An 11,906-nucleotide genomic window follows, 5' to 3' on the forward strand; every position below is an offset into this window, starting at 1 on the left:
TAGACAATAGTTAATTCCGGAAAATATACCCGATATCGGATTATTATTTAATCATGTAGCAGACATTTCCTGTTAGCTTTAGAAACGAAAAAAAGTACGTGAATTTGTGGATGTGATAAGTTGCAACCTTCTATGTGATCGACTGGTCAGTAGGAGAGGTCCATTGTGTTTATCTTAATGTACAACTAAAACCTCCAACTCTCTTATCACATGTACAATCAAGATTTAGTTAATATCAGAAGTGTACATCCGAAGTCCTTTCGCACGTCGGTAAAATTATGCTATCTCTTCTTCTTCTTCATTCTTTATTGTGCCGGATTCCTCATGAGCATTATCGCACAAATGGACTATGTACAGTTAAAATAGGAGTCGTGTGACAGGTTAGAAGCAGGAACAAAACAAGTGAGTCCTCATAGAAGCTGTACATGCTGATTCTCTCCTTGAAGGAGTCAAGAGAATCAGCAGCGTCTGCAGCGACCATGGTCTGTGGCATGGAGTAACAAAGAACTATACCAGGGATCTCCTGTAGTTGGTGATCGCAATACTGGTATACCAGTATTGTCCACAATACTGGTATAAAAATTTTGTACCAGTATTGTAACTTTTTTTTAAAAAACAGCGATACTGGTACATTACTGATATACCAGTATTGTAGTTGTATTGTTCACTATACTTTAAGGTGTATAATGAAATATGAATTTTAAGCAAAATTAGATATTGAAGATCAAAGGGAGATTAAATGAACTCAAAAAGATTACAGAGAATAATTGTGAAATCAATTAACAACCAGTTAAAAATAATTACTATACTTGTACAAATAAACAAAAGATTATTGTAATTAACTCATCTTATTCAAACAATACTTAATTATATAAATAATTGCTAATAATTTTATCATATTTCTCTATTTTATTTAATTCAATTTAGAAAAAATAAAATAACAGCTTTATTATCTGAGTTATTTTTTAATAAATTCAAGCAAATTATTACACTATAACACTGTAAATTCGGCATTTACATGTATACCATCGTATATTTTTACAGATATTTTAATACATGTATGTATACTAAGATTCTAAGCATTTGTTTGTCTTTATTTTCTTATCAATCTTTCACATTAAACATGATAAAAGATATCAATATCCATTAAACATAAATAGTTGCTTAATAGGGGAACCTGATTATAATCAAATCAACTAGTTTGTTTACATGAATGTTAAGGGTAGTTCTTAAAGCAGTTGATTCAGAACCATGGGCAATACAATTTGTAGCAGATATATCTACTGGTACAAATGCTCAAATACTTATACTAGACAAGCACTCCTACAGTAAGAGAGCCGTACAGGTGCTATCTAAACAAGCTTGTAATCTAGTAAGTGTAAGAGAAAGTCCACAGACTGAATACATAAATATCAATATAGGAAGTGGGGGTTGCAGAAATGCCATCTGAAGAAGAAATAAACAATACCAATGCTGATGATACAGAAGCTATAACAGCATTAATGTCAATATAAAATTCACTAAAATATACTATTGAGACTTGGAAAGAGAGAGCTGGAAGAAAACATAGAAGAAAGTAAAGAGTTTGTTAAAGTGCTGAGACAGTACGGTTCCCTTAAGAAATTCACATCAGAAGATTTAAAACTTTCTTTGATTATAATCACAGTTTACCATCAATGGCATCATCAGTTAAACATACAATCATTCCATATAAAATTGTCTTGTCATATGTTAATATCATAATGCATATATATGTGACACCTTTAATAAAAGATTAATTACCTATATGTATTGTTTATTTAAAAAATAAACACAATACTGGTACAATAATGGAATACAATACTGGTACAAAATTTTTATACCAGTATTGGGCACAATACTAGTACTAGTATTGCGATCACCAACTACAGGAGATCCTATACCAGCGAGGAAGAACGAGTCCTGGTAGCTTCTGGTGGAGCAAGCTACTTGCTGAAATTTCTGTGTGTTTCCCCTGGTTTCTAGGTGAACCGCCTGTAGTGATAGTGAAGGTATTTCAATCAGTTGGTTGATGACTCTAAAAATATCATGGTGCAGCGGGCCTTATATCTGTGTGACTGCAGGCTACCTAGATGTAGTTGTTGGAGCATTGATGTTACTCTGCTATCTCTCCTGTAGTCACTCATAATGAATCTGGCTGCACGTCGCTGTATAGATTCGAAGGCTGTGGTATGTTGTTTGGTTGAATGGTCCCAGACAGTAGACGTATATTCAATCTGTTGGCGGACAAGGGTCTTGTAGCTTGTTTCTTTGATGTTTTTTGGGCAGTTGCTTATATTTCTTCTCAAGAATCCCAAGGTGTTGTTTGCCTTTTTCGTGATGTTACTGATATTTGGACCCCATGTGATCTTGCTGACGATTGTGATGCCCAAGTATTTTGTCCGGTCTGTCAGTCCAGGAACATATACATGTATACTGTTCCCAGGTCAGTTGCAAAACATGGCCATGAATGGAATAGTTCGTGCTAGCTATTTTCCACTTGTTGGTTATGCGGATAACTTCACTTTTTTTCGGGTTGAAGCTCATCATCCAGTCTTTCTCCCACTATTGCAGTTGATCAAGATCTTGTTGTAATATCTTGGCATCTTCTGAACTTTCAATAGATCTATACATGAGGCAATCATCTGCCAATTATCTAGATTTAGACTGGACTTTTGATGGTAGGTCATTTATATAGACTAGAAATAGCAATGGTCCCAAGACTGTCTCATGGGAGCAGGGACCCCGGACTGATAGAGGAATAGTTTCAAAGAGAAGCAAACAAAACAAATTTGAATATTAACCCTTGGGGTGTTTCTTGTACAAATGTAGATTTCTGTTTGACAAAATTAATATGAGGTGTGTGTGCTAAATGTTTCAGCCATGGGTTGTTGCAGCATCGATATCATAACACCAGTAGCATTACAGACATGCTCGATACTCTCAACTCATCTACCTTACAACAATGCAGACTTAAAACCAGACTTTTAATGTTCTGTAAAATTGTACACCATATCGTCGCAGTACCCTCAGTATTACTTCTACGACTACCAACAGGCAATAGAACTTGGCAACCCATCCATATACATACAGACATCTACTAACATCTAAAGACTGCTATAAATATTTATTTTTCCCTATAACAATTACATAATGGAATTTACTACCTTTAAATGTAGTACTTCCCCTATACTCAATATTTTTTAAGAACAGTTGACACCTACATGTACTCTTCAATAAAGAACAATAAATTTTAGTCGTTATGTAAATGGTTTTTTATTTAACCACATGTTCATGTTAGTATTTATTTCTGGCACATGCACTATCTTTTTGTTAATATATTTTTTGATACTTATCCTTCACATGCACAGCAGTTGATAACAGTAAAAAATCTGATGTTCAGAAAGAAAGAAAAAAGCTGTAATTACATGCTTTTTTATTCCTGCTACTCTACCAAATTCATCCTCCCTCAAATATAAATAGAAATAAGTGTGTAATAGTATTTACCTCAAATTAAGAGCATTAGTGTATAATATTTAAATACATGTACAAACAGAAATGATAACACATCGACTGTTGTGGTAAATAAAAATATAAAAATATAAAAATAATCCATCCCATAATAAAATTCTAAAAATAGAAAAATCAAATATACATGTATATGGAAATGTATTTTTTTAGAAAATAATTTTTATGGAACGAAATCCTATGTTTATAGCCTTTTACATGTACAATAAATTTGTTTTCCTTTTTTTGTCATAACTCCTTAGATTTTATATTTGAGTACAATGTATTAAGGACTGAATAACTTGTTTACACGAACAATCTATATCAGATTTAACCCTAAAATTCATTTATTTTTAAATTGGGATGTTTTTACTTCCTATATGTCAGTGGCGTAGCTAGGCCATTTTGCAGTGTACCCCGAGCCTCATGAGGTCCCCTAAGCTGATTCAGGGCAGAAGACCTCCTGGTAGGGGGCGAAACCCCCAGGAAGTTCTTGTGTTATTGAGAAAGAGATATAAATATTTGTCATTAAAAGCTCATCAATAACAACATACTTGGTCGGTTAAGAACAAAACTTTACGACAAAGGAGATGATTTCAGCTTCGAACTGTGAATTTTTCTTTTCTATGTACCAACATTCCAGCCGCATCTGCATATGGAGTATATACCTCCCAGATGATAAGATATTCCAGAGCTTGCATTTCCTATCATCATTTCCTTGATAGATGGTTGCTGCTTACATGTACAGGGAAGTTACTGAACCAAGAGTTCCCAGTTGAAATCATCCCTTCTAAAATTTTACGGTCGAGTAGGTTGACCGTTATGGAATATCTGTTTCACAGATTACTAATGACGACTGATATCTTCCAATTGTTGATATTTCCACAATCCCGTCCTCTTTTCCTCGAATGTGACCATTTGTAATAGACATCACTGGGTTTGTACATACATCACCAACACGATGGGTGCCACACATGGAGCATAATTTGCTTACCCTTCTGGACCATCTGAGACACCCCCAGTTTTTGGTGGGGTCCGTGTTAGTCTTTTGTTTTGTATACTGTTGTTTGCCTTTACATAGTTTTTCTTTTTTTGCCATGATATTGTCAGCTTGTTTTCAACTGATGAGTTTGGAAATCCCTATGGTATCTTTCGCTTCTCTTTTAGAGTCGAATTTGTTGGTTTCTTTTTATGTTAGATTTATACATTGTGTTGATTTGGAATCCAATATGGTCATTTATTTGCCTTGAGAGAAAAATATCCAAACCAGTTGCTTAAAAATATGTTTAAAAGGAGATATGGGGTAAACAATCAATCGACAAAAAATCTAAAATTAAAAGCAAGTCTCCATTTCAATGTTGTCGTTCTAATCATTTTTTAACCTTATCTTATTTATTCACCTTTTTACACTCAAATTTCGTTAATGGACACGTGTCCTAATTAACTTTCATAGATGGTCAGGTGTAACGTCAAAAAAAATATTGATCAAACTGTGATATAAAAATTCAAGCCACATTGTATCTCACCAGTTAATGAATTGCTTTAAACAATAGTAAACTGAGTAGAATTCACATTAAATTCAGACTTTGAAAGAAAATGAACAAATATATAATATAGAATATGAAAACAACACTATTAATTTCATGTGTCCGAAGCGCTTTTTCTGGATTACCTTCATCAGGAACGCTCAAAGCCAAATTTTTAAAGCCAAGGATGTCTAAGAACCGAAACAGTTGCAGAGCTATATGACCAAAAAATACATAAAAAATAGCCAAATTCATTTCAGGTCAACTTTGCCTGAGGTAGTTGAAACCTAACTTTCTTTATAATTTCAAAATTTATAAACAGACAATTAAAAGACTCATAACTCCTACAAAAGTCAACTGATAAAAATTTCTTGTGGATATGCACATGATCACATTTACATATTATGTCCTTATTATCTACAAAGTTTCATGAAATTATATTGTGTGGTTTCAGAGGAGTTGAGATGACAAAAGGTCACAGTAGTATATTTAGGCCAAAATTCTAAGTTCAAAGGGCATAACTACTAGAAAAAAATTGAATCATAATTTCCTGTTGATATATATGCACATCTACATAGTATGTCCTAGTTATCTATAAAGTTTCATGAAATTCTGTTGTGTGGTCTCAGGGGAGTTATGATGACAAACTGTTGAAGTAGTATCAAGATATTACCTCATTTCGGCAAAGTAGGAAAAATATTCTTTTTTAAGTACATGTAGTTTACCTGCCCCAAGTCCAGTATGGTATCATCACTTTTTGTGCTGACATTACAAGAAAAAAAAACTTTTTTTAGCTATTCTTATACAAAGTTTTGGGAATATTGAAATTTGATAAAGGTAGAAGTAAGAAACTGTGACACAAAATGTATATATTTTTTGTTAGTAAGTAATACAGTGCTAAAAAAGTTAAAATAGATATACCATTTGTTAATCCCTTTTTGGATTCTGTCTCCAGTTTCTGATTTGGCCTTTCACAGAATCCCTTATTTAGCCCTATTTACTTGACTACCTCACCTCTGTTGGTGGCCAAATCAGAAAATCACTTCAGACTTACATTTGTAGAATTACAATTTTGCATCTGTCAGCCATTCATGTTTCTATGTTTATATATTTTATAGGGGAAGAGTTAATAAAATTTTATAATGAAAATTTTTTCTATTACAGGTTTTCTTAATCATAAAGAGATATGGATTTGTAAAATACAAATTTGATCCAAAACAATGGCCATGGATGTGATGGCGGTGGAGAACATCATTCAGAAAGCTATTGCAAGCAAATCAGAAGTTGTGAACTTGAGTCATCGCAACATAAAAGTTCTGTCTAACAATATTAGTCAACTAACACATGTCATAAGACTGTTACTGAATGATAATGAGATTTTAATGCCTCCAACTGAAATTACACAGCTATTGCAATTACAGGAGCTGGTTTTGAACAACAACAGATTGACAATGTTGCCACAGGGTGTTGGAAAGCTTCAGAATTTGACTTATTTGAATTTGTGTGGGAATCCACTTGGATTTCTACCTGATGAGTTCTGTGAGCTTATAACCTTGCATCAGCTATGGCTAGTTAACTGTCAGCTAAAATCATTACCTAATGACATTGGAAACTTGAAATTACTTGAGAAATTGAGTGTTCGTGAAAATGCACTAAACTCACTACCAAAATCTTTTTATAATTTAATATCACTACAATGGCTTTGCTTAGCAGAAAATATGTTTGAAGAATTATCATCAGAATTCAAAGACTTTAAACAGCTAACATATTTGAATTTAAATTACAATTGTCTCGCAGAAGTTCCCTGTTGTGTTCTTGAGATGTCAGAACTAGTTACACTGCTTTTAAAAAATAATGTGATCAAAACTGTTAGTGATGATACTATTCTTGGACTTGCAAAGTTAACAAAGTTTGATTTAAGAGATAATATGATTGATATAAAACCTGATCACTGGAAGGTAAGTATGTACATGCTGTAGTTTTTGTTTTTTTTTTCTTTGGGGTATTTGCAGACACCATTTACAAATTCTAGAATATTTGATCTTTTTTGATGCAACACCTGTTTAATTTGTAGTGTTTTTTATGAATTGACAAAAAATTAAAATATTTTCCGGAGAGCATTTTAAAGGAGGTTATTTACAAGCTCCAGGATTTATATATAATATATAAATAAGAAGATGTGGTAGGAGTGCCAATGAGACAACTCTCCATCCAAGTCACAATGTATAAAAAGTAAACAATTAAAGGTCAAAGTACGGCCTTCAACACGGAGCCTTGGCTCACACTGAACAGCAAGTTATGAATATATTTGTAATTAAGTCTCCCAAACGAAGTTTGGGAAGACTTATTGTTTTTGCTCAGTTCTTATTATTATTCTTCTTCTTCTTCTTCTTCTTCTTCTTCTTCTTCTTCTTCTTCTTCTTCTTCTTCTTCTTCTTCTTCTTCTTCTTCCGCCGCTTTTAAATTTGAACTTGTCCGCACCCTTTCTCCAAAACCGCTTGTCAAATTAACTTAGGGTTTCACAATATGTTAGACTAACATGTCTAGTGGTGCAATCAGGGTTTTGTTTGTGCAATGGGATTTATAAAGGGGTACTTTGAGGGGCAAAAAGAAAAGAGGGTTTTACTATAGAACCCTATGGGATTTTATTTTTTAAAATTTTCAAATGATTATAAATTGAAAACTGTTTGTGATAGACACAATCTTTTTAATTGAAAATGTTCTAAATGATAAAGCCCATTAATTGAAATACAGGGTTAGTCCCCAGGGGTCACCCCCACCCCCTGCCATTTAAGAAAGTTCTAATACCTTGTAAATGGTCAAGATCCCCACCCCTAAACCATATATATTCTGGTTTGTCATGCTAAGATGGTTTGAATGATATACAGGGTTAGTCCCCAGGGGTCATCCCGACCCCCTGCCATTTGAGAAAGTTCTAATATCTTGTAAATGGTCGAGATCCCCACCCCTAAACCATATATATTCTGGTTTGTCATGATAAAGCACATCAAATGTAATACAGGGTTAGTCCCCAGGGGTCACCCCCACCCCCTGCCATTTAAGAAAGTTCTAATATCTTCTAAGTGGTCAAGATCCCCACCCCTAAACCATATATATTCTGGTTTGTCATGCTAAGATGGTTTGAATGATATACAGGGTTAGTCCCCAGGGGTCATCCCGACCCCCTGCCATTTGAGAAAGTTCTAATATCTTGTAAATGGTCGAGATCCCCACATCTAAACCATATATATACTAGTTTGTCATGATAAAGCACATCAAATGAAATACAGGGTTAGTCCCCAGGGGTCACTCCCACCCCCTGCCATTTAAGAAAGTTCTAATATCTTCTAAGTGGTAAAGATCCCCACCCCTAAACCATATATATTCTGGTTTGTCATGCGAAGATGGTTTGAATGATATATAGGGTTAGTCCCCAGGGGTCATCCCGACTCTCTGCCATTTGAGAAAGTTCTAATATCTTGTAAATGGTCGAGATCCCCACCCCTAAACCATATATATTCTGGTTTGTCATGTCTCGAACATTTGAATGATGTATACGGTCAGTCCCCAGGGGTTCCCCCCACCCCCAATGTTCTAATATCTTGTAAATGGTTGAGATCCCCCAACCCTAAACCATATATATTCCTGTTCATCATGTAATGAACATTTGAATGACGTATAGGGCCAGTCCCCAGGGGTTCCTCCCCACCCCCAATGTTCTAGTATCTTGTAAATGGTCGAGATCCCCACCCCTAAACCATATATATTCTTGTTTGTCATGCCAAGATGATTTGAATGATATACAAGGTTAGTCCCCAGGCATCACTAATGCATATAACCTTACTGGACCAAACCAATTTTCACTGGACGTTGCCCAATGTCAGGCGACCCTGGGAATTACGAATTATGGGAGCTTCGTTTGGGAGACTTCGTAACAGCATCCTGTTACAATCATTTCTTGTTGAAAATGTGTCTATGTTAATTGTAAAAAAATCAATTGAAACTTGATATACTTGAGCATGTGATAACATTATCCCTTGTATTTCTATTCTGCTGTAAATAGATAAGTATGAAATTTAAGCAGGATGTAGTAATTGTTAGGCCCATATATGTCTAGTGTCTAGATGTCTCATTGACATATACCCCAGTAACCCCACATCTCCTTCTATTCATATTCATTACAGGCATGACAGAAAATTGGAGCAATACAAATTAAATAACATAAATTTAATTTGATGTGGTCTATTATTTTACTTTGACAAATTAGATGCATCCCTGACTTCAATGCACAATATATCGATATATACATACATTAAATTAGCTCTTGATCTCCTCAATGAAAAGATTAAGACAAAATTTTACAACATCTTAAACTTCTCATTTGATTTTCAAAAGTATTTATCAGCAACATCTTCAAAAATAAAAAAAATCAGCAATGATTAAATATTTTTGTGGGAGAGTAATGTCCCATGGAAAATTAAGTGATATGGATATTTTTATGTCTGCTTTAAACATGTTAAAGCAATTTCGTATTCCTATTTTGTGATTTTTAGCATTTAAAGCCTTTTTATATTAGGATTCCTGGGGTTGGAACCCCCCTTTTTTTTGGATGATCAATGCTTTTGAATGGGGACATATGGTTGGAACCCTCTTTTTTAAAAATGGCTGGATCCACCCCTGGGATATAAACAAGTGCCTGTGATATTTGCATTGACTTAAGTAATTAATTTTAATTAACTTATTTAAATTTTGTTGAACACTAAAATTCTTGGTAGAATAATAGTGAATCCAAAGCACACATTTATTATAATAACTTATTTAATGAGCTTTTAACACACATGTTTTACATTTTGATTTCTTGTTTATTAAATAGATATACAAAATGTACTTTTATACAGCGTAAATTTTTATTTTTTAATATTCCTTTCAGGGTTTAGATTACATTCTAATAGGTAAAAGTGGATTAGATGAAGATGTTAGTGTGGACGATGATGTGGAGGAAGATGAACAAGATGATGAAGATGATGATGATGACAGTGAAGATAATGAAACTGATGAAACAAAAAAATAAAAATGTTCCCTTTTATTATGTAAATTTATACTTTATGTCTTACAGCTTCTTTTCAAAGCTTCAAAAAAAGTAGCAGAAGATACCTCAGGCAGGATAAAAACTCATAAGTCAAAGATCAATCAAAATCTTGGCAAAAAAAAAGAGACAAAAAGACAGGCAGCAATCTACAAAACACCACATAAAAACTAAAGACTGAACAACAAGAACCCATTTTTTTTTCTCTAAATATTAGGAGTAAACCATAATGATTGTCTGTATTCCTCAGTTTTTTAAGCCATGTTACTATATTCTTTAAGTTGTAGTACCCCACTTAGGGGCCACTATTCTATATTCTTTATTTTATCGGCCTATTTTACTCTATTCTTCAATCTTTTTGGCCATTATTCTGTAAACCCCATCATTAATGTGACATCAACTCGATAACATAAGGACACAAAAAAGAGGGTATTATTTAGGGTTTTGTTTGTGCACATTTAAAACTGGTTTAACCCCACCACATGTTGTGTCTGTAACCAAGTCAGACTATGTTACAAGATACAAGATATTTTATTAACCAATCATGGTGCTCAAAATTTGAGCTATACAATCAAATGAATTACAAAATAAAGCACAGTAAATGATTAGAATGATTAGAGTGATTAAAGTACATTTATAAACAAAAACATGTATACTCATTTAAACAAAGTAACATAAACATTAAGTCATTTTGGAAGCCACTGTGACCTGGAGAAAATAGGTTTCTTAATTTATAGACCTAGGCCTATGGGAGACGACAACTGATCAACTTTTTTTATTTTTCTATTTTTTAAACTACATTGATTTTCCTAGATGTTTCTTTTGTTCTTTAAAAAGGGAGTGCAATAATTAAGACAAATTTGAAGTAACAAACAAATCTTCAGATGAAAGAATCCAAACAAATTTCATTTCATCAGAAAACTTTGAAAAAATTTTGAATTTAGAATTTAAATTAGACAGATGTTGAGATCTTGTCTATGTGTTATTCAGTGTTGTTTTTCTTTGTTGGTACACCTACTTTTTCTGAGGAGTCAGGTTTTTTTTGGTAAGGTGTACTCAATGTTATTCATTTTATTCTTTCTTTGGTATAATGAAGATATACATATTTTCATGCTTTTCATCATAATAATTTTGTTTTAATTCATACAAAATATTGAGCTGTTAAACATTTTTTGATAGATTGTTGTTAGCTTAATAATCAGCTGACAAAAGACAAGTAGTTCTTTATTCAAATAAAGTCAGTAGCCACATTGTATAACTGGTATATATCATTTAAATTATGTTAAATCATATAGTCTTATTTTCATTATTTATTGAGAAAATTGCATAAGAAGCTTGATACACTGCTATTAGTCATGTTAGTGTTTGCTACATATTAATAAAAATAATTTGAAGAAAAAATTGCATTCAAAATCTAAAGTTATTTTTATTCACCCATTATTATTAAGAGTGTACGAAATAGTCCTAAGCATGTTATAATTACCTAGGATCTACCTATTTTCAACATTATACTAAATTAGTCATTGGAACTTTCAATATACATAGTAAAACGCTGTCACTGTTAACATTCTTTTCACAGAACTGCACATTTATTCGAATAAAATGGTGAAGTACGGTGTACAGGCAGGTGCCAACAGTTTCAATGCAATAACTTATGAAACGTTCAACCAAAGCTTTCCAAATTTTAATATGTTGATACTGATGACAAAATGGAGGTCAAGTTTGATATTGATGATTTTCACTTTTACTATTCAGGAGTTATGGTTCTT

General features: G+C 33.1%; 1 protein-coding gene across 3 annotated transcripts; it reads left to right on the top strand.

Moving 5' to 3' along the window:
* Positions 1-54: 54 nt before the first annotated feature.
* On the top strand, positions 55-10,137 carry LOC127733165 (leucine-rich repeat protein soc-2-like). Of its 3 annotated transcripts, none has more exons than XM_052242516.1 (3): positions 55-94; positions 6,216-7,009; positions 9,982-10,137. In XM_052242516.1, the coding sequence occupies exons 2-3, from the start codon at positions 6,272-6,274 to the stop codon at positions 10,120-10,122; spliced, it is 879 nt and encodes a 292-aa protein (XP_052098476.1). In that variant the 5' UTR covers positions 55-94; positions 6,216-6,271; the 3' UTR covers positions 10,123-10,137. The 3 variants fall into 3 exon arrangements, with proteins under 3 accessions (XP_052098476.1, XP_052098475.1, XP_052098474.1); XM_052242515.1 differs by having other exon boundaries at positions 60-145; XM_052242514.1 differs by lacking the exon at positions 55-94 and adding an exon at positions 175-402.
* Positions 10,138-11,906: the final 1,769 nt, after the last annotated feature.

This window comes from Mytilus californianus, unplaced genomic scaffold, assembly GCF_021869535.1.
Source record: "Mytilus californianus isolate M0D057914Y unplaced genomic scaffold, xbMytCali1.0.p SCAF_3, whole genome shotgun sequence".
Classification (NCBI taxonomy): domain Eukaryota; kingdom Metazoa; phylum Mollusca; class Bivalvia; order Mytilida; family Mytilidae; genus Mytilus; species Mytilus californianus.